At 37.3% G+C, this 27,347-nt stretch overlaps 1 protein-coding gene across 1 annotated transcript in view; it reads left to right on the top strand.

Annotated features, from left to right (window-relative positions):
* The window catches only part of HOOK3 (hook microtubule tethering protein 3), a 116,206-nt gene that overhangs the window by 52,086 nt on the left and 36,773 nt on the right, over positions 1-27,347 (top strand). The window contains exons 8-12 of the mRNA XM_044663532.1: positions 14,601-14,684; positions 16,156-16,319; positions 17,436-17,576; positions 18,576-18,777; positions 21,611-21,721. Of these exons, the coding sequence (XP_044519467.1) occupies positions 14,601-14,684; positions 16,156-16,319; positions 17,436-17,576; positions 18,576-18,777; positions 21,611-21,721 (702 nt within the window). The remainder of the gene's footprint in view (positions 1-14,600; positions 14,685-16,155; positions 16,320-17,435; positions 17,577-18,575; positions 18,778-21,610; positions 21,722-27,347) is intronic.

Here is a 27,347-nt window from a genome sequence, read left to right as displayed (position 1 = left end):
AGTTATGTTTAGATTTTTTTTTTACCTTCCTTTTGAATAATATTTTTATTAACAATTTAGTGGGGGTTTCTTCATTCTTATTTCTTTTTGGAGCTGTTAATCATTGCCTAGGATATATAAGCTGAAGTACAGTAGCTATAATTTGAAAGCATGCTATAGAGATTCTCAAAGGGTTATTAAAAATTTTTTTTGTAATTTTAATAATTATCTCATTTGTCTTTTTACTTGGACATTTTTTTATAAATATATACACATGTACTAAAACTTTTATTCTCTGTCCTAGTAACAACTCTTAAGACAGAAATTCAAGGGCTAGGCAAATGCGGTTAAGTGACTTTACCCAAGGTCACATAGCTAGGAAGTGTCTGAGGTCAAATTTGAACTCGGGTCCTCCTGAGTCCACACCTGGCACTCTCTCCATTGAGCCACCTAGTTGCCTTGTTTATATATTTATATATATGCATATATATATATATATTTTTTTTAAATAATCATATGAACAATATGTGAAACTCCTTTGCTGTATTTTCAGAATATTCATTCCACTTGATGTGTAAGGACCCTTTCCCATTCCACTTCCTCTTTTATATCACTCCCCCAAGAACAACCCTCAGTTACCTACAAAAAATTACAAGGTGTTATGTTTGTAAGGAATTTCAGAAGTTTACATTTGTAAAATAAATGGGCAGATAGAGATAGCAGAGGGGTAAAGTGGATACTACCACTGCCAATTGGGAGACAGCAGTGGCAGCTCAGATATGTGGCTAGAGCAAGAGATCTGAGTCTTGCCTAACTAGATGTTGTACCACCTCCCTCCTTTATAACAGTGCCCAGGCAGGATCCTTCAGGTCAGTAGATGGTATCCCTTCAGGTCCCACCTGGGTTGATTAATGATGGTCATCTATTAGCTCTGTTAGCCTTGGAAACGGTTTATCTGACTGCGTTGCTCCCTTCCCAGAGAAGTGATGACGCAACCACTCCAGGAAGGTACTTGAATAGCTTTATCTATATTTTGGCAAAGAAGGAGTATTGGGAAATGGGGAAAAGAATTGGGAAACCCTAAACTAATTATGATAATAGTAAACCCTCAGAGCTGTAGGCCAGGTAAGTGATTCTGGCTTGTTAGCTCCTCTGGCTCAGCCTGGCCACAGCCACACCAGAGCAAGCAAGCTAGCTGCTGTTAGATGTCTTTAGCTTCTTCTTCTTGCCAGACGTTGTTATGCCTTTACAGCCTTCAGGTACCACCCCTATCCACCCTCTTCTTCTTCTCCTGCCCACTTCCCAGATCCTTCCCGGGCCCTGGGAAACCTAGATAACTAAAGATGTTTGAATTCTTAAATATCTAGGGACAGTAGAATAAGAAGATTGATGGTCAGGATACAGGTTGGCAATGTTAATCAGGTACAAGACAGGAGTTCTTGCAAGGTTGACCCAAGCAAGTCACAAATCCCAATAGACCAGGGTCCACAGATCTCAGGTCCAAGGGAAGTGAAAGGACCCAAAAGCCAGGGCTGCCAAGGTATTTATACCCCCCTGGCCAACCGCTTTCTCCCCTGTCCTCATGGCCTCTGGGAACATTCTGATGTCCAATGGTCATCACCTGTCAATCAATAGTGAGACTCTCTGCTCCCAGAGTTTCAATATAACACGTTTCATTAGATATATGTTGAATGAAAAAGTATTTTATTTTGGCTTTAGTATTTAACATAGTGTACTTCATTTGAACTATCTCTTTTCTTTAAATATGAAGTGTTACTTCACACTCATGGGTTGTTCTTTTCTGGCAAAATATGTGACTCTTCTCTTTTTTTAAAAAACCATTTGTGGGAGACAATGAAACTAGCCTAACCACTGAGATACTTCCTCTTGATTTTAGGGGTTTCTTGGTCTATCCATTTCTTTCCATTAAAGAAGTCTCATATGAAAAAAAAACATTTTTTCCACATTAGAAACTGTTTTGTTGTTGTTGTTGTTTGTTTGTTTAAAACCCTTATCTTCTGTCTTGGAATCAATACTATGTATTGGCTTCAAGGCAGAAGAGTGGTAAGGGTAGGCAGTGGGGCTCAAGTGACTTGCCCAGGGTCACACGGCTGGGAAGTGTCTGAGGTCAGATTTGAACCTAGGACCTCCCATCTCTAGGCCTGGCTTTCAATCCACTGAGCTACCCAGCTGCCCCCAGAAATTCTCTTTTCTAACTCTCTTCTACTTTATCTGTGTATTTTGGCAGTCCTTGTTTCTTATTTAAGGTGTGCCAAACATGAATGCAAGAGCTTCACAAATTCCAGACTGGACCACATTGCATACTACTGCTTGACTCTATGTGTTAATATAACCAGAGTTCTCTTGACAGTTACTTTTGCTACTCTAGAATGATTGGATTTGGGACAAATAAACAATTAAATTACATGTAAGGAGAGAAATTAATAAATAGAAAAAAGGCAAAGTTCTAACAATTAGTTTATTTTTGGTTTTTCCTATTCATTTGTTCACCCCATTTTCCTTTCTGCTCTGTTAGTTTTTCATTAGCAGATGTGAAAAATGTTTGAGGATCATCCTGGTTTTAGAAAGACCAAAATAGATTTTTCTCCCCAGGAAATTCCAAGCCATTTACTTCAGATCCAGCGGCTTTAATGTCATTCTCCTGGCCCCACCTCCAAACCTCAAAGAAATTTATGATAAAGGTTTATTTGTAGGCTAACAGAAAACTGCCGGAAAAATATTGAATTGTTCCACTGTGCAGACATCAAGAACAAAACACATTGAGGAGAACTAATTCCAAATCACTTGATTTAACAAGACCATAATTTCTCTATAATATTAACCTGAACCAAGACAAATAGGAGGAAAATATAAGCATTAAAGGAGAGAATTAATGTTCCTGGAATGATTTTGCAACATTTTTCTAAATGAACAAAAAAGACTATTTTTATCCCTTTCCAAAGGGAATTGTAATCACATCTCTCATTGGACTTAAAATTTGACATTTCTTTCCTCTAAAAGGTATTATGACTCCAGGTTTACATATTTCAATTTTGGGCTTTTAGTCATTAAATTACAATCTCATTTGGAAGATATGTCAGATGCCCTCTAATCCAACCTATATCTGAACAAGGATCCCTACTTTTAAGTTATCTGACAATGATCATGATCATTTTAGCCTAATCTTCTCCTCCACCCCCAATAGCACCTTTCTTTGGCCTAAAGGATTGTTATTCTGTAGTGTACTGAAAATATTTATAGATACTCAGTAATGTTCCTAATGAATTATTATTCATTTCTGTGTTTCCACTTATAGTTTTTTTGAAACTTTTTTCCATTTCCCCCATTTTCTTGTAGAATATGAATTTTTAGAATTGCACTATTTAATTTTCATCAATATTTTTTGAAAAATTATTTGATGTGTCCTTAAGACACTTTACCAATCCTTTTTGGCATTGTATTTTTGGTCCTGTAGGTAGATTTTTGGCTTTTTTTTTTTGGTGGTTGTTGGGTGTTTTGGTTTTTTTTTTTTTTTTTTTTTTTGTCTGCCCTGTCTTTTATAGAATATAGGAGCAGTTGCACCTCAGTGACTTGAAGATATATACCTGGACAAAAGATGTCTGTAACCAGTGACACCATCAAGTGTCTGATATTATTGAAGCATCATCATGATTAGTTTGGATGTGAAATGTACAAAAGATATTCTTCAAACTATTGAGTTTGGCGGTGAGTTTGTGAAGCACAACTCCCTCGTCTCAGAAATTTCTCAGAGTGGATCAAAATCCAACCATTCTGGAAGGCAATTTAAAGCCCAAAGGGCTTTAAAAGAATGCATGCCTTTTGATCTAGCAATACCACTACTTAGGTTTGTATCCCAAAAAGATTTTTAAAAAAGAGAGAACTACTCTGTTTGTAGAAAAATATTTATAGCTGTGCTTTTTGTGGTGGCAAAAAAAATGGAAAATGAGGGAATATCCCTCGATTAGGAAATGGCTGAACAAATATGGTATATGTTGGTGATGGAATACTATTGTTCTATAAGGAATGATGAATCGATGGATTTCTATAAGACCTGGAAAGACCTACATGAACTGATGCGGAGTGAAATAAGCAGAACCAGAACATTATGCACAGTAATGGAAACTTTGTAGGACAGTCAAATGTAATTGTCTTTGCTCCTAATAGCAGTGCTGTGATCCAGGAGAATTCAGAGGGATTTATGAGAAAGAATGCTATGTGGGAGTAGAAATCCAGAAGAAAACATGACTTATCACTTGTTTGTATGAGCATATGATGTGGGGTTTTGGTTTTAAAAGATTATTACAAAATGAAAAAATAAGGAAATAAGTTTTGAGTGATAAAAAAACAAAACAAAAAGTAGGTCATAAAGGACTTTCAGAGAACATCAAATAACATACTCAGGTATGATTGCTGGAAATCCTACTCTGACATCAACTTAGTTTCTAGTTATTCAGAATAGCAGTGTTGAAAACTACAATATGACACTATTGATATTCATCATTTCCTATCAACTAGCATACATAGAAAACCTTGATAAATTGGCTTAGTGAGATAGCAACAAGCAATTTATACATTCAAGGAGAATCACCATAAGTATCAAAGAGAATGCAAGAAGAATCTACTAAATTTTTTCCCTGGAGTCAAGCTTTTGGGATTTTAGCTCAGAGAAGTTTGCAAAATCATGCAGTGTATTTGATAGTGTAGCTGTACCTTATCATTTCACAGAACTCTTTGGAACACCAATCTTCTCATTCTAATGACATTTGTTTAATAGTTCTAATGAAATTTTGTAACTCTTACTTTTTCAATGGAAGATCTGAGAAGATGTAAAAAGGTTACATAGCATACCAGTAAAATGTTTGCTGAAAGAAAAAATAAACTCATAGAAGACCTGATGAAAAGAAAAACCTGAAGCAGATGCCTTTTTCAGTGGTAAAGAAGAAGAATATGCTCTTGCCCTTTAAGTTATAACAAAAGAATTACTGCGTAGTAAACAATGTCATAAACAAGAATTTACTCCAGAGGTCTTTGTTAAGCATAAATCTCACTTGAATGATTCTCTTCAAGAATATATGATTACCCCTCTTGTCTCTGTAGTGATGAAATATTAGCATATTATTTCAAAGAACATTTTACATATTCCTTTTTCCTATGTCAAGATATAGTGATGTAGTTTTGTTTTTTTTTTTATTTAAAAAAAATTTTTTTTAAACCCTTTCCTTCCATCTTGGAGTCAATATTGTATATTGGCTCCAAGACAGAAGAGTGGTAAGGGTAGGCAATGGGGGTCAAGTGACTTGCCTAGGGTCACACAGCTGGGAAGTGTCTGAAGCCAGATTTGAACCTAGGACCTCCAGTCTCTAGGGCTGGCTCTCAGTCTACTAAGCTACCCAGCTGCCCCCGTGATATAGTCTTAACATGATTTTTTATTGTTATATGCCTTGAATGCATGGTGTAAAGGGTAAAATTATTAAGGTTGGACTGGATATTTAATAGGGTGGTCACCAGGAATTTAAATTAATTAATTCCAAATTATTTTTTTAGCAATTTATTTATAAAATAGAGGGAAAGAGTGTGTCAACATGGAATCTAGAGTCCCCAAACTTGTGGCTTAGTAAGATCTGATGAACCCCAAGTTTTAGAAATAGCTTGTAGGTTAGAGACCCCAAAGCTTGTGCTTGTTCCCTGTTCCTGTGAGAATCCACCCTGAAGGGAATCTCAGGCTAGCAGTTGCAGACTGAATAATGGACCCCAGGGTAAAAGCTAAGTGACTCCTTTTTGCTATAGAAGCTTCTCCCATTGTACCACATCCCCCTTCCAGGAATCAAAGGAGATTCCCTTCAGGGTGGATTCTCGTGGGAACAGGGAACAAGCACAAGCTTTGGGGTCTCCAACCTACAAGCTTTTTCTAAAACTTGGGGTTCATCAGATCTCACTAAGCCACAAGTTTGGGGACTCCAGATTCCATGTCGACAAGTGAAAGTAAGAATTTCAGAGAGAGGATAGAGTAAGAGATCTAGCTTAACAAGTAAGACTGTGTGCTCAAGCCCTGATTTACTCCTGCAGGGCTCCAGTAGCCCCAGCCACTGGATCTAAGGGTCAGTTTAACAAAGGTTTTAGCCATGAGGCCTCCTCCAGATGAGGAGCCCCTCTGGAGGCTAGTACCTCCAGGAAAAAGCCAAGGAAGGGAGTCCGTCCTTTTACTCTCCACGTAGTAGTTCTAAGGAGAAATATAAAGCAGTCCAAGGTCCTCAGCCAGAACTCCTCCAGGGTCCAGTTCCAGGCGAAAGACAGCATTCCAGGAAGTTCTTGCAATTTATAAAGACCATTTTTTGTCATTTCCTGTGCCTTCTTCCCATTTTACCCATACCAATTACAACTAAAGCTTTGTTTAGGACTGCCCAGAGGGCAGTCAGTTGATTCTGATTCATCACCCACTTTCGCACACAGTGGGTTACAGACCTCATGAGCCCCCACCCCCTAAGAATTAAGTGGGCTGTGTACACTTTTGGTGATTAAATCTAAAAATGGGCAGGGCAGAGTTAATCCCATCTTCACAATGGCAATCTCATACATTATGGGTGTTCAAAAAATTATTTTATCAATTCATCAGAACCCAGAACCTGGTTACCATAAGTGGGCTAGTACACTTTAATCAAGATTAAAAGTTGGCAATTTGTTGGGGAAATGCTTTATCAAAACTCACTGACTGCCATATAAATCTGGAACTCACCAAACATATGAAAAATTCTACATTTCACCACAAAAAGGGTCTAATTGATCATTTCTTTCACCTAAGAGAAAGATTTTGAATTTGAAATGCATCTGGAAATGGTCTGTTATCCATATATATTAGCTATATATGTATATAAGAGCCTTGTGTAAGAATAAATCTAGTTTTAAAACAACATAAATCAAACTTATAATTTTCATGTGATAGGGATAGATATCATAAAAACAATTTTTTCCATACTCTGCTTCTTTGCTTTTTATTCTTATTGTTTAAAAAAAAAACTTCATTGGAAATTATCTTGATTGGTTGTTTTTTTTTTAATAAGATTTTTCTTTTATTATTTTTTTTCACCATAGTTATATGATTCGTATTGTCCCCCTCCTCTCCCCTCTCCTGGAATTGAGAAGCAGTTCCTCTGTGTTATACATGTATCCTCTTGATTATATTTTATACAAATTGCTTCATTGTGGTTGTTGGGAGTTCTTCAACTTGAAGGCAATGATTCCCAGACCTAGTTTTCCAAGGTTGTATTCCTGGTTATGATTAGTAGAATTTTTCCCCAAATTCTCAAATAAAATTATTTTTAAACCTACTTTAATTAATTACAAGTTTTAAACTATATTTAAAGTGAGTTTTAAAATTTCTCTATATAGACTATAATTCATATTTACTAAAGGCTTGTGTTGAAACTCTTAAGAACTATGGAGTAATTGAACAAAAGAGATTAGGTGTCCTAAAAAAATAGCCTAAAATGGTGTTTAAAATCTTAACTTTTGAAAAGTTGTAGAGTCAAAACTACACTACTCAGTATGCCCCTGTTTGTTAGATCTATCTGTTTGAAATGGAATAAATTAAAGTCCCCCATTATAATTTTATTGTCTTTGTCTTCTTGCAACTCATTTAACTTTTTAAGAATTTAAATGCTATGCTTTTTGGCACATACATGTTTAATATTAATATCATTTGTGTTAATTGGTAATATTGATATTAATACATGATATAGTATATTGATTATATTTAGTATAATATCGATATTAATTTAGTAACAATATTTGTTTTTATGGTGCTTTCTAGCAAAATGTTTCTCTTGATTAGATCAAGTTTTGCTTTTCCTTTGCTGAGTCCATGATTGCTGCCCCTTGCTGTTTTTACTCCATGGGAATCATAATAGATTTTCCTCCAGCCCCTTAATTTAACTCTGTACATTTTTCAGGTGTTTTTTTTGTATACAACATATTATTGGATTCTGTTTTCTAATCCATTCAGGTAGTCTCTTCTGTTTTATGAGTGAGTTCATCTCATTCACATTGTTTCCTTTGTTCTCTTAAACTTTTCCTTTTCTTTTTTACTGCTCTCTGAATATGTTTTGTTTCTTCCTTCTTCTCCCCTTTTTCCTTGACCCTTTTCCTTTCTGTTTGCCTTTTGGATAAGATGTATTTCTATACCTAGGTACTATGTGTATATTTATTCTTCCCTTTAAACCAGTTCAAATGAGAATGAGGTTTAAGTGTTGCCCATCCCCACACTCACTACCTCCTCTTAGTTATATAAATTCCTTTTTACACATCCTCTTAATGTGAGATTATTTCCCCTATTCTTACTCTCCTTTCTGGTATGTTCCTCTTCCCCATCCTTTACTTTCTTCTTTTGAGTTCATCAAAATAATCAGTTATTCGAAGGCCCTTACTCTAATTAGGACTTCCTCTATGACCCCTGATAATGGTAGAGTTCTGAGGGAGGAGAGATGCTACATGTTTCAATCTACTCATATAAGAATGTAAACAGTTTAACCTTGTTCAGTCACTTATTATTATTCATGTTTATTTTTTGGTTTTGTATGTTGAATTTTCTACTCAGTTCTTTTCATCAGAAATCCTTGTAGAACCTCTATTTTGTTAACTCATTTCTCAGGGGCAGCTGGGTAGCTCAGTGGATTGAGAGCCAGGTCTCCAGATGGGAGGTCCTAGATTCAAATTTGGTCTCAGACACTTCCCAGCCATGTGACCCTGGGCAAGTCACTAAACCCCCATTGCCTAGCCCTTACCACTCTTCTGCCTTGGAACCGATAAACAATATTGATTCCAAGATGGTAGGTAAGGGTTTTTAGAAAAAAACTCTTCCTTCCCTCAACCTCTAATAGGATTAAATTCATTTTTTTCTGGGTAGGTTATTTTTTATTCTAAGCCTATATCTTTTGATTTTTGGAATACTTTCGTATTGTGGGGAGTGCTAAATCTTGTTTTATCCTTACTGTACTCTTTAGTACTTGAATTCTTCTGACTTCTTGCCAAAGTTTTTCTTTGACCCAAAATCTCTGAATTTTGGCTGTAAAACTGTAAAAGTTCATGAAAACTTTCATTTTGAGGTTTCTTTCAGGGGTGATTGATGTATTCTTTATATTTCCACTTTGCTTATGAGATCTGAGTAGCTTAACGATTTCTTGAAAAATTGTAACATGATTCCCTTTGTGGCTTTCAGGTGCCTCTTTTCCAGGTCATTTGTTTTTCCTATGAAATACAACACATTTTCTTCAAATTTTTAAAAATTTATTTTTTGATGTCTCAAGGAATCATTAGCTTTCATTTGGCCAGGTATAATTTTTAAGGAGTTATTTTTTTCAGTTGTTTGTTACAAGCTTTTAATTTTTGTGAATCTTTCTTCCCTGGCTTGTGTTTCTTTTCCCACTCTTTTCAAAAATCATTTTTAGCCCTTTTTATTTTGTTTGTTTGTTTGTTTTTAAAGACCCTTACCTTCTGTCTTAGAATCAATACTGCATATTGGTTCCAAAGCATAAAAGGAGTAAGGGCTAGATAATAGGGGTTAAGTGTCTTGCCCAGGGTCACACAGCTAAGAAGTATCTGAGGTCAGATTTTAACCCAGGACCTCCCATCTCTGGGCTTGACTCTCAATCCTCTGAGCCACCCAGCTGCTCCCATTTAGCCATTTAAAAAAAAAATCTTGCTTTAAGTTTTCAGGGAAATTTTCTTCTATGTTTGTATCTTGAGCTTCTCTGTCACCATTATAACTCTTTATGATGGCATTCTTTTTTGTTTGCTCATTCTTTCAACCTCTTTCCTGGCTTTGGACTTTATATTAGTGCTGGGCTCTGTGCACTTAGAGGGAGGATATCTGGCCTGATCTGGCTTTACTCAGGCTGGGTTCCTGCAAGCCTTCAGTGCCTTCAAAGTAATATGGTTTGCTGGGAGGGCTGTTCTCTTCTACTGGCAGGTTCCTGACCCAGATTTGGGTCTTTATTTTCATTTATCCATTCCTTCACTGATTTATTTATTTATTTTGCATGGCCTTCTTTGAGAATTTCAATAGACTGCTTTTGCACTCATCCATTGTTATCCTGCTTAGAAAGGTTCGTAGTCGGCTGGCCTTCCTTAGGTCCAAGCCTGCTGTCCTGGCTGTTTCACAATAGTTTCAGTCATACAACTAACATAAACTTCCTGAACTTGTTCCCTTCATGTTACACAGGTAGGACCCACACTTGTAATTGTTCCTCTATGCCTTAAATTTATGACCCAGAACTGGGTTGTGGACAGTAGAGTTGTTGGGTGGTATCAGGGTAATATACCTATTATTTGTTCAGAAATATCTTTCTGCCCCATTGCTTCTTATCTTGGTGTCCTGTCAAGTTCTTCTGTCAAACTCTAGATCCTAGAATGCTTCCTGTTTCTATGTGTGCTCCTGGCAAGACCTTGTACCCAGTATTTGCAAACTTTTATCTCCCTAAGCTGCTTTGGGCTAGAAAATTTTCTTCTCTTTCCCAATGAGAATTTGGTCTCGTGTGCTTTCCATATCTTTGTGTAGAAGTTGTGTTGGCAGAGTGAGAACAAGCTAAAATGCTTGTTCTCACTCTGCCTCCTTCCTTCAAGAAGAATTTTATAGTCCATTAACACTGATTTCTTTTAATTGATTGGTCCACAGAGCTTTAATTAGAAAATTCCACTACTATATAAAGATCAGTCTCAGAAACTAAATTCATCTTTCTTGAGCACTTTATTTACAAATGTTACATATCATGTATTTAGCTATGAATACAAAAATAAGAATAACTTTCCTATATCATTTCATTCATTCTATATTTGTTAGCCTTGCACAGGGTATGTGTGTGTGTTGGTGTTAATTATATTTAATTCTCTTGGTTAGACAGTTTATTTTAATTGATAGCTAGGTGTCATAGACTATAAAGTACTGAACTTGGAGTAAGACCTCAGTCAAATTGAACCTGAAATGCTTAACTAGCTATGTGACCATAGGCAGATCTCTTAATATCTCTATGCCTCATTTGCCTCACCTGTAAAATGGGGGTGATAATAGCACCTATTTCCAGGGGTTGTTGTGAGTGTAAAGTAAGATAATATTTGTTAAGCATTTTGAAAATCTTAAAGTACTAAATTAATACTAGTTTTATTAATTAGACATTAAATCCATTTGCAAATGTGAGATTCAGCCTTTTCTTTGAAAATGTATTTATTTTAGGTTTTTGCCTAACCTCTTTTTTGCACTTGTGAATTTTGCTTTTCACATTAGAGCTTACCTGATCATAAGGAAAAGGGATCCAATAGCTCCTGCAGAAATGCAAGGCAACATCCCCAAGTCACCATCTAAAAGTGAGCTTGTGATTTTAGAACTTTGAGTTAAGATTTACCTAGCTATTATTAGATATGAGAGATTAAGACTCAGGGGTAGAAACCAGTTATAGTTGTTTAACTTTAGTTAGAAAAAAGCAATTAAAAGAAAATAATTTTTCATTTCCCCATGGAATTCATATAAAATCTATGCCTAATGAATGCTCTTTAATATACCACATCATATCAGTAAAAAGATTATGTCATAAAACAAAACTTAGTAACAAATTAAAGGCAATATTTCTCAAACATAATACTGAGACACTATTTCCCTTGCCTAAAATTTGTTTCTCTCAATAAATTGGCCTTTCTTTAATGCTAGATAAAACCTTCTCTATGTACTTTTTTTCTCTCTTACTTCCACTCCTAATTAATTGATGACTTTTGATACCCCTCCAAATAAAAATGCAATATAATATTTACTTAGAATGCAGAACCTCATTGGCATCTAATTTGGACAGTTCTCTGAATATCCATTCATGGAAGCTAAATTTTATATTGTTATATCCTCTGTCTTTCCCCAAGCATTCATCATTCCCTCGGGGTTTTTTTACTAATCATAAAAACAGACAATTTTAATTCTGATTGTATTAGAAATTTGTATGTATGCTCCTAAAAGAAAAGATTTGGAAGGCTCTGACCTATATATCTGATGAAAAGAATGAGAACAAGAAATTTAGAGACTTTGTTCCCATTTCTCAGAGCACAATTGCTTTTCATCTTTGGGTGAAAATGAATTCTTTCCTTCCCTATTTTCCTCAGAGACATTCCTTTTGAGAAATTATAAGCACTTTCTGTGACCCCCAAGCTTCCCATGAAAGCAACGACCCGTCTTTTGGTGTCACCATACGAAAGCAAGACATAAATTACAGCAAGCTTCAAAGAAAGAAAACAGTGGAAAGGTCCATGGATATGGGAAGGAGGTCGGGGGGAAGTTAGCAACATTTAATAAATAAGACTCTCCAAAGAGAAAAAGATTAAAGAATTTTATTAAAGGACCTTATATGGAAAAAATGAAAGATGCCAAGTATCTCCACTGGTTTCCTCAAAATGTCAGGAGAGTCAAGAAGTGCCTCTAGTACCTTGATGAACATTATGGAAGGATAGGTATGAGTGTGGAACAGATGAGCAGGCCTAGGTGGGCTGTGATCTGCCTTGTTAGAGGGAACTCACAAATGGGTGTGCTAACAGACCCATTTGAGTGAAAATCATTAAAAGTTTACTGAAAAAAGGAACTGTCAGAATCCTTACTCCAGACCTCTCCTTTTATAGATGAGGAAACAAGCCTCTAAATGTGAAGTGACATCTGCTGTGTGCAGAACACTGTCATACCTGGGGAGGTGGATAGTTTCAAGGGGATGTAATCTTTCCTTGTGGAATTTATAGCCTAGTCAGGGACTATTACATAGGTATTTATGTTGTAGAAGATATTGTATTATAGATCTGAACTTGAAGACTGTTAAGTGAAAAATAGAATAATCTGTTCCTTACTTGGCTACAGTTAAGTTCCAGAGAATAGTTGAGTTAGTCAAAAAGCATTATTAAGTATTTACTATGTACCAAGCACTTCGCTAAGCCCTGGGAACACAATGAAAACTGAAAACAGTTCCACTCTTAAGGTGTTCACCTTCTGATTAGGGAGACAAAATACAAATAGTTAAATAGAAGATACATAGTATTTTGTTTGTTAGGCAGTGTACCATATACATGTACTATGTGCCAGGCATTGTGAGGACACAGATACAAAGAAAATGAATGACACTGTGTCCTCAAAGAATTTATAATCTAATGGGAAAAGACAGTGTACAAAAGGAAGCTGAAAAGGAGAGGATGCTTCTGGTGCAAAGGCATAATAGAAAAGTCCAAAAGCATTGCATCTAGTAGGAAATGCACAGAGTAAATTGGTTGACAAGCATTTATTAAATACCTGCTATGTGGCAATATGATAATCATTTTGGGATATAAGTGAAACATCAAAAAATCCCTCTTCTTGAGGAGCTTCCATTCTAATTAGGGGATATAGGAAGGACCTATATAAATAAATACAGAATAAACAAAGAAAATAAATACAGAGTGGCTAAATAAAAGAAGGGAGGTACTAAAAATTAAGGGGATCAGAAAAGATTTTAGAAGGTGGTATACAAGACCTGAGGCGAGGAGCAAATATATTCCAAGCAGTAGGGAAAAGAAAAGGCCACCTAGTCTAGAATTCACTTGGGAGGGCAATGAAGCTGGACAGATAGGCTGGAGATAAGTAATCTCAAAGGGGAGACACTCCCAGCCGGCAGAGGAGAGTAGTGCCACAAAGATCTTCTGTAGGAGGAGGAATTTAAGCTGAATTTTAAGAAAAGTCAGGGAAATTAAGTGGCAGAAGTGAAAAGGGAGAGAACATTTTTGCATGAAGAACAAAGATGAAAGGACTGTCCTATATGAATAATAGCTGGATGATACAATATGTGTAAAGAGTGAAGTGTTAAAAGATTTGAAAGGAAATTAGAGCTAGGGTCTGAAATCTTCAATAAAGTCTGAACTTAATTCTCTGTTTTTCATTATTTGAAAACACTTCGAACCTTTGGATTGGACTAGAAAAGTCAGAAGGGCAAAGTAGTTGACAGGGGAGAGGTGGAATTGACTAAGCTTTGCTTTTCTGTCTTCTTGCCTTCTGTTTTCTACCCCTAGGCCTTCCTGTCTCCATTATCATTTTCTTGGTCATATTCTGAATGTTTCTTCAGGGAAAATAAATATACACGTTGTGGACTTGATATTATAATATCAACTTGAACTAATGTAGATATTCCTACATTTTAGAAAGTTTCTCATGCTTTCTTTGAAAGTTGAGTATATGGCCATGCTTTCCACAAATACTTGGGTGGGTAAAATAAAATGCCTTTAGTAAAATTTTATTTTTGCTGTCTTGACTTAGCTACTGCAGTATAAGTAAATATGAAGTAAAATTCGGAGGTGTTTTATTTTTGTTGTCAGAATCAAAGTGAATTAAGATCTAAATGACCTTGATACAAAAAGATTCATTAGAAAGTTGATATAAGATTAAGAGGAAAAATAAGACTCTTACTTTTGATTATTGAAAGGAATTGATTTAATTTTAGATAATGGACAGGAAACCACATTTCTGATAGAGGATTATTTTGAACAACACAGTTTACTCCATTTGATTCTGTCCAATAATGAAATATACCATTTTTTTTTATTTCATCTTTGTGTTTAACTAGTTGAAGAAAACTACAGAGGAACTAAATGAAGCTTTGGCAGCAAAAGAAGAGATTGCCCAGAGGTGCCATGAATTAGACATGCAGGTAATGAGCCTACTAGGTATATCATCCAACTTTCATGAGAAGATTGTGGCAGCACTTTAAATTAACCCTAATGAACTTTGGGTGGAAGTTGCAAAAAGTTTTCTGTAGGTTTGATGTTAGGAAAAGCTTCCTAACGGGGAGCTATCCAGAAATAGAGTGTACTGTGTCAGGAGGTCACAGGTTCCCCCTCTCTAGTGTTCACACTCAAGGTCTTTCAGCAGAGCCTTGGTGACCACTTTTATATGTTGTAGAGAAGTTTCTCATTCAAGATTGAGTTTGATGATATAGCTTAGCTTCTAAGATTCCTTCCACCTTTGGGATGTGTGATTAGTGGTCTTAGTCCTATATGGAGTATTTTTTTTCCCTATTCCTTTAGTGGGATAAGACATTTCTACTTCAATGGAATGAAATCCTCCCCACCTTCTATAATACGTTTATTCATTTAGGTGATAAAAAGTTATATATTTAAGTATGCATGCTTGCTCATGATTATATATCATACGTTTATATGGCTAGACTGCAGACCTTTTCCCCATGCCTTCTCACTGCATGTGACTTGTGTCTAAATCCTCCACCTGGAGTAGGGGTGAGGGACACCTAGAGATGCGAGGTTGTGGGTTCAAATATGGTCTCAGACACTTCCTAGCTATTTGACCCTGCCTAAGTCCCATTGCCTTGCCCATACTCTTCTGCCTTAGAACAGATATATCACATTGATTCTAAGACATAAAGTAGTTTTAAGATAAATAAATCCTCTATAGAATATTCACCTAATGTGTGTACTCCTTAAAACTTTATGTAGTCGTAAGGAGTATTTATACAGTATCGGATATTCTACTTTTTCACTTTAATAGGAGCTATCATTTACGTAGCACTTTAAACATATTATTTCACTCTCATAGTAACCCTAAGATATATGTGTCCTTGTTATTTTCATTTTACAGATGAGGAAAGTGAGACCTAGGAAGGCTAAATGATTTGCCTAGCTAATAAATTTCTAAGGCATGACTTGAAGTCAGGTCTTCCTATTTCCAAGTTTAGCACTCTATCCACTAAGCCACCTGGCTACTGCTTCCTTTGATGAACTACTCTGTTAATACTGATTGTCAAAATTAGTTCCAGCATTGCTAGTAATTAATGTTACTGCAGGAATGATGAAATACATCATAGTTAGCCTTCAAATAGGTATGTAGTATAATGGAAGATCCCCAGGTAAACACCCAAGTTCAACTCCAGCCTGAGTCCCATGAATAATTACTAGGCATGTGACTGGACTAATTATTTTACGTCTCAGCCTCAGTTTCCTCATGAAGGGAGCTATCATACCCCCTCTGAAGTATTTTCTTTTCCTGGGCCAGTATCCCTGGTTCATTCAACCTAGCTTCATCTGGTATGTTCTCCATTCCTTTTACCATATCATGATGATGCTGTAGTTAAAAGTTTTTATCTGTTTTCCTTTTCACTTTAATAGGTTGCAGCATTGCAAGAAGAAAAAAGTAGTTTACTTGCAGAAAATCAGATATTGATGGAAAGATTAAACCAGTCTGACTCAATAGAAGATCCTAACAGTCCAGCTGGCCGAAGACATCTTCAGCTACAGACTCAATTAGAGCAGCTCCAGGAGGAGACATTCAGGTAAAAAGTCTTTCTTTATTTGACCAGACTCTTGATTTTTATCGCTTTAGGGGACTCTTGATAAATGATATATGAATAATATGGGTGAAAATAAGAACATTGGGGATGCTGGTGAAAATTGGACCCCATATTATTATTAAGTGAAGAACAAAAACAATTATGTAGGCATGGGGAAACTCCTTTCAGAAAGCTTTATACACTCTCTCCCTCTCTCTTAATACACCTTCTTTGTCACACACACACCCAGAATACTACCAGCTAGCTTCTTTTAATTTTTAACCTTGTCAAATAAGATTTACAAGTTTTGTTAGCTTTGAATTCAAGAATAGGAGTGACATGGGCTTAAATTAATTGAGGCAAAGAAAAATGACACTTCTTGTTTTAACTGAAATGGAGATCTGTTTCCAAGATGGTGTTATTCATGTCATATCTTTCCCTCTAAGACCATGTTTCACTCCTGACTTTATTTTTTTTTTAAGGTTTTTTTTAATTTTTATTTTTTATTTTTTAAACCCTTAACTTCTGTGTATTGACTTATAGGTGGAAGAGTGGTAAGGGTAGGCAATGGGGGTCAAGTGACTTGCCCAGGGTCACACAGCTGGGAAGTGTCTGAGGCCGGAGCACTCCTGACTTTATGATAATCTTGTAGATGTTTTGATAAAGGACTCATCCCCCTTTATACATGGCTTTTCCTTTTCTACCTTTATTTATATCGTTCCCTAAATCTAGAATTTTCCATCCCTTCCCTCCAAGGTACAATGTCACACACATCCCACACCCCCATCCACTTAATTCTGGACCATCTTGTCAAACCCAACTCAGATACTGTCTCCTTTAGGAAATTTTCTCTAGGAAACTTCTATCATAGTGGCCTTTAAATTTTTCCCTCCAATATTTGTCATGTTGCAAAGAAACACTTTGCCATTACTGCCGCCACTCCCACCCCCCACCCCCCAAAAAAGTACTGGACAAGATTTTGAGGGAGGGTTTTTTTTCTCTTCCTTTCCTATGTTATTACTGAATAAATGTTAATTTGTTCGATTCTAGTTTTTTACTATGGTCAAAGGAAATTATGGGAAGTAAATGGTGTTTAGTTGATTTTGTCATGATTTCTAGACTAGAAGCCGCCAAAGATGACTATCGAATACGATGTGAAGAATTGGACAAGGAAATTTCTGAACTCCGGCAGCAAAATGAAGAACTAACCACACTGGCAGATGAAGCTCAGTCTTTGAAAGATGAAATAGATGTTCTTAGGTAAGCCACCTTTTTCAGGCTTATAAATGCTTAAAACCTTATAATCAGTTGGGATCTGGACCAACTATCAAGTCTTATGCATAGAGTTAGTACCTACTTTGTGCTCATTACTGAGCAGCATTTCTAGTCTTTGATCTGGGCTAAGGAAATTCAAAAGAAGTGTTTGATATAATTAATTCCCTAGATCATGCACTGGGAGCAAAGAGACACATCTAAAACAATTAAAGACTAATCTAAGGCAATTTGTAATCAACTCAATATGGCAGCCAAGAAAAAGAAATTAAAGAAGGAAAGAGAAAGCTGGACTCTAACCATACAGGTGGACACCTCCAATGAGCTTTCCATAGCAACAGGATGGAAGGAAGGGTTATTGCTAGTCCTACATTCCTGACTTCCATCCAGGCATAGTTTTCCATCATCTATGATACTTCAGACTTTGTAACTAATCATCTTGTTTTATGCTTCCTGTTCTTTGCTACCTACGTTCTAGAAAGTTTCCATTGATAACACACAGTGCACGTAAGAGAGGACAGCCAGAATGGTTGAAAGACTTTTAAGTCCATTTCATTTGAGGACTGGGTGTAATAAGTGAAGACATTTAGTCTGGAGAAGGGAATACTTTCAGGGACACATGATAATCGTCTTAAAGTATTTAACTATCACTAGGAGGGCAAAACTAGAACAATGGATGAAAGTTGTAAAAGGCACACATTTATATTTATTTGTGTAAGGAGAACTTTCCTGATAGCTGGTGTTGTCTAAAACTGAGATAACTCAAGAGGTAGCATGTTTACATTGAGTGAGGTATATAGAGATATATCCTTATCTAAGGACATATATCTATATCTAGGTATCTAGATATAAATATATCTATTAGATACAGATAGACAGAGGTCATGTAAGGCCATTCCAGCACTGAAATTCTGTAAATAATTTTGAATAGTTTGGTTGAGAGAAAGATTAATGTGGATCTGATTTTTAATTCCCATTTTCACCCAGGCATTCTTCTGATAAAGTGGCTAAACTTGAAGGCCAAGTAGAATCATATAAAAAGAAACTAGAAGATCTTGGCGATTTGAGGCGGCAAGTGAAACTGTTAGAAGAGAAGAACACGATGTACATGCAGAACACTGTAAGTCTAGAGGAGGAGTTAAGGAAAGCCAACGCAGCTCGCAGTCAGCTTGAAACATACAAGAGACAGGTAAGAGATTATTCTTTTACATTGGTTCATTTTTCATGCAAACAAATTTTATTTTTCATTAAATTACCTGTTTTTAAAACAATTCCTACTAAATAAAAAACAATTCCAAATGTGTTATGCCTGATTTAGGTTTAAAATTCATCTCTAGAGGCAGCTGGGTAGCTCAGTAGATTGAAAGCCAGGCCCAGAAACCCAGAGATCCTGGCTTCAAATCTGGCCTCAGACACTTCCCAGCTGTGTGACCCCTGGGCAAGTCACTTGACCCCCATCGTCCAGCCCTGATCACTCTTTTACCTTGGAACCAATATACAGTATTGATTCTAAGATGGAAGGTAAGATTTTTTTTAGAAATAAAAATTTTAATTAAAAAAATCTCTTAATTTGATTGTAATGACTTTTGTAGTAAATTGCCCCCTTCCACCTCCCCCCCAATTGTAGAAGAACGGCAAGGACTAGGCAGTGGGGCTTAAATGACTTGCCCAGGGTCACATAGCTGGGAAGTGTCTGAGGCCAGATTTGAACCTGGGACCTCCAGTCTCTAGACCTGGCTCTCAATCCACTGAGCTACTCAGTTGCTCCCTGTAAACAGCTATTTTTTTTTTTTTAAACCCTTGTACTTCGGTGTATTGTCTCATAGGTGGAAGAGTGGTAAGGGTGGGCAATGGGGGTCAAGTGACTTGCCCAGGGTCACACAGCTGGGAAGTGGCTGAGGCCGGGTTTGAACCTAGGACCTCCTGTCTCTAGGCCTGACTCTCACTCCACTGAGCTACCCAGCTGCCCCTAAACAGCTATTTTTTAAAAATAATTTTTATTTTTTAGAAAAGTTATCATGGTTACATGATTCATGCTCTCATTTTCCCCTTCAACCCCCGACTTCCCCCTCCACCCCCATGGCAGATGTGTATTTCCACTGGTTTTAACATGTGTCATTGATCAAGACCTATTTCCAAATTGTTGATAGTTGCATTGGTGTGGTAGTTTCGAGTCTACATCCCCAATCAAGTCCGCCTCAACCCATGTGCTCAAGCAGTTGTTTTTCTTCTGTGTTTCCTCTCCTGCAGTTCTTCCTCTGAATGTGGGTAGTGTTCTTTTCCATAAATCCCCCAGAATTGTCCTGGGTCATTGCATTGCTGCTAGTACAGAAGTCCATTACATTCTATTTTACCACAGTGTATTGGTCTCTGTATACAATATTCTTCTGGCTCTGCTCCTTTCACTCTGGATCAATTCCTGGAGGTCTTTCCAGTTCACATGGAATTCCTCCAGTTTATTATTCCTTTGAGCACAATAATATTCCATCACCAGCATATACTACAGTTTGTTCAGCCATTCCCCAATTGAAGGGCATACCCTCATTTTTGAGTTTTTTTGCCATGACAAAAATTGTGGCTATAAATATTTTTGTACAAGTCTGTTTATCTATGATCTCTTTGGGGTACAAACCCAACGATGGTATGGCTGGATCAAAGGGCAGGCATTCTTTTATAGCCCTTTGAGCATAGTTCCAAATTGCCAGCCAGAATGGTTGGATCAGTTCACAACTCCATCAACAATGCATTAATGTCCCAATTTGGCCACATCCCCTCCAACATTCATTACTCTCCCCTACTATCATTTTAGCCAATCTGCTAGGTGTGAGGCGATACCTCAGAGTTGTTTTGATTTGCATTTCTCTAATTATTAGATATTTAGAGCACTTTCTCATGTGCTTATTGATAGTTTTAATTTCCTTACCTGAAAATTGCCTTTTCATGTTGTAAACAGCTTTTTTTAAAACCTTGAGCTGTTATGTTAGAATTGAATCTGCTTAGTAAATTCTTACTCCTTGACCTCTATTGTTATCCTTGTTCTGATTAGCTGCTTAAATCCATAAGCATTTTAGTTTGTCAGTTTCCTTATCTGTATTCAAGAATAGTATACTAATGACAATTCTATATATTTATATTCTGTATATGTATATATCTCTATATCCATGTTGTCTCACCCATTACACTAGCTCATTTTGAGAAGGATTTATTACTTTTATATCCCAAGCACCTAACACAGTGAGAAAGCCCTTAATGAATTGTTAATTGATTAATTGACATTTTTATAAGGGTTCAGCTTTTACAATGTTCTTTGTATAATATCTCATTTGAGCCTGGCAACAATATTATCCCCATTTTACAAATTAGCAAAATGAGGTTTGTAGAAATTGAGTCCAAAGTAATCTTGTCTCTATCTATGACTTCTTGCTGTCTACCCTGCTATATCAACTGCTACCTTTTCCACTGCTTACTCTGGGCATAGTAACCAAATGATTAGTACCATTGTTTCTGGAAAGAGAATATCAATTGATTAACTGCCCTGTGGATCTACATATCATGTTAATTTGCTTACATGATTCATCCATGGTTACATAACTGGTTAGTTTTAAAGATAGGTCTGTTTTCCTGACTCCATGTCCCACACTACAGCAAGTCACTTGATCTCTCTGGATCTATTTTAGCATCTCTAAAATAGGAATAATATTATATGTCACTACCTAAGTCACAGGATTGATTGTGGGGATAGAACTTTGTAAACCTCGGGGCACTGGGAGAAATAAGCCATCATTAAAAATATAATTAATATAATAATTGATAGCATCCTAGAGGATCATTAAAATATAATAAATATGTTGCCCTCTTTTTCCAAATAGATTTGGTTTAAATAGACTGTCTCTATATATATTTGCTTGAGAAATAATTTGTAAGAAGATATATGTGTATTTCTCTTCCTTATGAATTTATAAAATAGAGAACAACTAGTAATTTTCATTCTTATTGTTAATAACTTTCTCTTTTTGCAACAGGTAGTAGAATTGCAAAATAGATTATCTGAAGAATCAAAGAAAGCAGATAAATTGGATTTTGAATATAAACGGCTGAAAGAAAAAGTGGATAGTCTTCAAAAAGAAAAGGATGTGAGTATATATTCTTTTTTCCCCCCATTCCTGATAAGTGAAAGCATAGTTGCTAGAATGTGCAATTGGAATCAGGAAGACCTGAATCAAATCCTGCCTTTGTCACTTATTAACTGTTTTTTCCCAGCCAAGCCACTTAACTTTTCCAGGACCAGCCTACCAGATCATTTCATTATGCTCTTAGTCTAAAGCAGTCATTCTAAAGGTATAGTCAAAGGGCCCCTCCAAACTGTTTTGATAATAACATTATTATTATCTATTAGAATACTCTCCCTTTTCCAAGTATATATCTGTGTGAGGCCTGACTTTCTAAATATGCATCAAATAAACTGAAGGCAAAGCACAAATAAGAAACCAGCCAGGCCTTAAAGAGATTTGGAAAAATGTATAAAACAGTATAACTATTCTCATTTTTGTTTTATTTTGGAAATAGTGGTTTTCCATAAAAATAAAATGTTAACATGTGATAGATTTATTATTGTTATTTTAATGAACTACTAAATTAGAGTTTTATCAGATTTGATTTTTTTAGACATAGATATAGCCTATATAAAAAAAAGTTCTTTGGAGAGGTTGGGGGAGGTACCTCAACAATTTTTAAGAGTGTAAAGTGGACCTGAAACCAAAAAACTTAAGAATCACTTGTCTAAGGGACAGGTAGGTGGTTCAGTCAATGAAGAACTATAATGGTTAAATTGGTGTTTTGACTAAATAAGAGAGTTATTAAAAAAGTGGTTACCGATTATTATCCCTTATGTCAGGAAAACTGTTAGCAGCTTTTAGCAATTTTGTTTAATTGTAATATTAGTAAAAAGGGAAATGTGGAAGGGAAAGAGGTAAGGAAACTGCCTAGTCTACCCTAAATGTTGATCTGGTGAAATGAAGCTCATCCCTGACAGAGTTCAGATCTCCATGTGAGAATCCTAGTCACTCACCAGCAAGCCAGACAAGATCCAGGAAGGTCTCAGCGCAGAAAAACTCTCCTCAGCTAATCTCATCGAGGCAGAGTGAACCCCACAAGAAAGTTCCCAACTCCAAGATGCGCCAGAGCTGAAAGTCAAAGTCCTGAAGCCGAAAACTCCAATCAAGAGGCTCAAAGCTCCAAGTCAAAGTCCAAATGTTCTAAGGCGCCATCTTCCAAAGAACAACTCCAAAGGAGAAGTTCAATTCTTTTTATAGTCCTTTTCCCACATACTTCCCACTTTACAGGAACCAATCTCAGACTTTCAATTTGCCTAACACTGCCAGGGAGTGAAGGGTGGGAGGGACAGTAACATTTGAACTCTCATAGTTAGTGACTGGTAAGGTATTAAACAGGGGTACTTAAGTTTTTGATTGAGTAACTTAAAAGTCACGGATTGATAGACAAAAGAGAGTTTGATTCACTCTTCACAGAGCCAGACCTGGAGAAAATTGGTCCTGGGTTCAAATGTGATCTCAGACTTCCTATGTGACCCTTGGCAAAAAAAAATCACTTACCCACGATTGCCTAGCCCTTAGTACTCTTCGAATATACTTAATATCAATTCTAAGATAGATGTTAAGTGGGTTTTTTGTTTGTTTGTTTTTAAATCACTGGTCTAGATAGTTCACGTTGTAGGAATTCATTCAATAAATGAAAGTTATTGATTTATTAATTGCATACTTATAATGTGCAATTCAGTATGCTAAGTTTTGAAACACAAATACAGAAGTATGTGATGCATTGCTGAGTAGAGTTATGAGAAGGTCCAACCATTCTGGAGGATAATTTGGAATTATGCCCAAAGGGTTATAAACAAATGCATGTAAGGGTAAAAATTTAAGGTTGGACTAAATATATAAGAGTATGGTCGCTGACATTAATATATCTGAAGTCAAAATGACTTTATAGTAGTATTTATTTATAAAATAGAAAGAGTGAAAGTAGAGAAATGAGAGAGAGTAGAGAAGATATCTCTTCTATCACACTAGATAATTACTCCAACCTGGTTCGAATCAGGCAGGGATTGTTAACCCTCCACTGGAGGACCATAAGTCGGAGGTTCTGGTGGTGAATAAAGGTAGGGTCCCAGGCATGAGACCTCCTCCAAGACATGGGCCTCTCTGGAAGCTAGTCTCTCCAGGAGCCAAGAAAGGAGTCCGCCTTTTCACTCACCCATGTGGTAGTCCAAAGAGAAGATCCAAGAACAGTCTTACCAGAAGCAGTCCAAGGTCCCAAGCCAGAGCTCCTCCAAGGCCAAGTTTGAAGGAGAAAGAGCTGGTCACAGGAAGTCCTTGCCTCTTTTAAAGAACCTTCTTTGCTTAACTTCCTGTGCCTTCCCTCACTTTATGTGGACCAATAGCAGTTTATAATTTTGCTTAGGACTGCCCAGAGTAGTCAGTTGTTTCTGAGTTGCCACTCGCTTTAGCACATGGGTTTCAGACCTCCCCCCACTTAACTAACATAAAGTAGGGTGTATATGCTTCCAGTGATTAAATTTAAAAGTAGGCAAGGTGTAATGGGGGGAAATGGGGGCTTTTGGTTGAATATATTAAAAGGTTCGGTCTCCAGGGGATTGAATAATTATCAGTCCCCAATTAAGAATAACCTCAACAGGAGACTTCCGGTTAAGATGGCGGCAGAGTAAGGAGCAGCTGCTCGATCTCTCCTGACCGAACCACACAGAACCCCTCAAGGGGAAATAAAAACGAGTCCAGAGGAACGAAGGAACCCCACAACAGGGCGCAGCATTGAAGGTACGCAGAATCGGGACATTTCTACACTTTAAAGGGGTGAAACAGCTCTCACTAAAACACGAGAGGAAGAAGCCCCTCCCCCACCCCCCACACCGCACAAGCCGGTAAACAGGACTGGGGCAACCAGACAATCACTGGCAGCCCCTGAGCCCATACCTGTGCCCTGCAAGACGAGGGACCCCAGGTGGCTGGGACTTTCCCTGAGCGCCCACGTGGGTGAAGGCACCGCCTGGGGCCTGGACAAAGGTCCCTAAAACGTGGCCTTTCCCAAGCTCTGAAGGCATCGCCTCAGGTGCGAATAAAGATCTCCAGCCCACGGACTTTCACTACCTTCTGTGGGGGGTGAAAGCAGGGCCCTAAGAGCATCAGCCCAGGCAAAGGAAGTGCCCTAGGCTTGAATAATGATCTCCAGCCCAGGCTTGGACCTCCAGTGGGGACCCGGTGCAGACCTGAGCGTGGCTGTGGAAGCAGCCCCAAAGACTGCTGAAGGAACCTCAGGCAGAGGGGCAGACCGGGAACTACCAGGAGGCCTGACCCCGAGGACAAGGAGACCTGAGCCCCCCACCCCCAAGCTTGCAAGGCCCAGGCAGACCCGGAGTGCAAAGACAAAGCGGAAAAGGGGCGGGGCTAACAATGGCCAGCAATAAGGAAGTCCAGAAGAAAAAGACCATCAAGAGAAACTCTGGAACACTCGACAACTTCTACACAGAGAAAATCCAGACAACAGAGGAGGGAAAACAAAAATCCAAACCTCCCCCAAAAAATGAAAGCTGGTCACAAGTTATGGAAGAGTTTAAAAATGAAATGCTGAGGAAGATGGAAGAAATCTGGCAAGAAAATAACAGTTTAAAAGGCAGAATTTCGCGATTGGAAAGTGAGACAAGACAACTGAAGACCAAAAATGACCAAATTGAAAAGGAAAACCAAAACATTAGAGCCGAAAACCAGTCCTTAAAGGCTAGAATCGAACATTTAGAAACCAATGATCTCTCAAGACAACAAGAACAAATAAAACAAAGTCAAAAGACTGATAAAATAGAAGGAAACATGAAATATCTCAATGAGAGAGTGACAGACCAAGAAAACCGGTCTAGAAGAGATAACTTGAGAATCATTGGTATTCCAGAAAAGGCAGAAATTAATAAAAACTTGGACTCCATACTCAAAGAAATTATTCAGCAAAATTGCCCTGAAGTTCTACAACAAGAGGGCAATATAGACATTGAAAGGATCCATAGAACACCCTCTACACTGGACCCAGAAAAGTCAACACCCAGAAATATAATAGCGAAATTGAAGAGCTTTCGAGTCAAAGAAAAAATCTTACAAGAAGCCAGAAAGAGACAATTCAAATATCAAGGAGCACCAATAAGGATCACACAGGATCTGGCAGCCTCAACACTAAAAGAACGCAAGGCTTGGAATACAATATTCAGAAAGGCAAGAGAGCTGGGCCTTCAGCCACGAATCAACTACCCAGCGAAACTAACCATATACTTTGAGGGGAAAGTATGGGCATTCAACAAAATTGAAGAATTCCAAGTTTTTGCACAAAAGAGACCGGGACTAATTGGAAAGTTTGACACTCAACCACAGATATCAAGAGAAAGATGAAAAGGTAAATAAGAAACAGAGGGAAAAGAAAGAAAACTCATAGTCTTTTAAGCTTGACTCTTTAAGGGCATAAATAAGATCTAATTATCTGTATTACTAGGTGGAGAAATGCTATGTATAATTCTCTGTAGTGAACTCTATACACTATTATAATATTCACTATTATAGCAACCAGAAGAATAATTCATAGGGAGAGGACAGGATACTAAATGGTCTAAGATGACATGGGGGGTGGGAAAGAGGGGAGGAATAGTAGGGGACACCAAGAAAAATCCGAGTAAATAAGAAAAATAAGATATTCTATTACACACAAAGAGGGGATGGGAAGGGGAGGGGATAAATACTACCATAAGAAGGAGAGGAAGAGAGCATTAAGAGGTAATAATCAAACCTTACTCTCAGTGTAATCAACCCGGAGAAGGAAGAGTAGCTTTATTATCCATCTGGATAAAAAACTCCATCTAACCCTACTGAGAAAGTCAGAAGGGATAAACCAAAGGGAGCAGGGGAGTGGGGAGGCCAAAAAGGGAGGGAAGAAGAAGGGGGAGGGAATTCATTTGGTCTTTAAAAAAACAAAAAGAAGGGAACAACAAGGGAGGGGACAGAAAGGGAAGTCAATCAAGGGAGGGGATAAGGGATACTGGCTGAAAGCAAACCACTGGTGTAAAAGAAAATAGTGCAATAAGAAGGAGTGGGTCTAGGGGAGGATACAAAAAATGTCAGTGAATACACAACTAACAATTGTAACTCTGAATGTGAACGGGATGAACTCACTCATAAAACAGAAGCAAACAGCAGAGTGGTTCAGAAACCAAAATCCTACCATAGGTTGTCTACAAGAAACACATATGAGGCGGGTAGACACACACAAGTTCAAGGTTAAGGGTATGAGCAAAATCTTTTGGGCATCAAATGAGAAAAAGAAGGCAGGAGTGGCTATCATGATCTCTGACAAAGCCAAAGTAAAAATAGGTATGATTAAAAAAGACAGGGAAGGTCATTACATCCTGATTAAAGGCAGTATAAACAATGAGGAAATAACACTGCTCAATATATATGCACCAAGTGGTATAGCATCCAAATTCATAAAGGAGAAACTGGCAGAGCTCAAGAAGGAAATAGATAGGAAAACCATAATAGTGGGAGATCTAAATATTCCTCTTTCAGATCTAGATAAATCAAACCAAAAAATAAATAAGAAAGAGGTAAGAGAGATGAATGAAGTCCTAGAAAAATTAGATCTAATTGATATGTGGAGAAAAATAAATAGGGACAAAAAGGAATACACCTTCTT

This window comes from Gracilinanus agilis, chromosome 2 (assembly GCF_016433145.1).
Source record: "Gracilinanus agilis isolate LMUSP501 chromosome 2, AgileGrace, whole genome shotgun sequence".
Lineage (NCBI taxonomy): Eukaryota > Metazoa > Chordata > Mammalia > Didelphimorphia > Didelphidae > Gracilinanus > Gracilinanus agilis.
The sequence above is the reverse complement of the archived record's forward strand: the minus strand, read 5'-3'. Positions and strand labels throughout refer to the sequence as shown.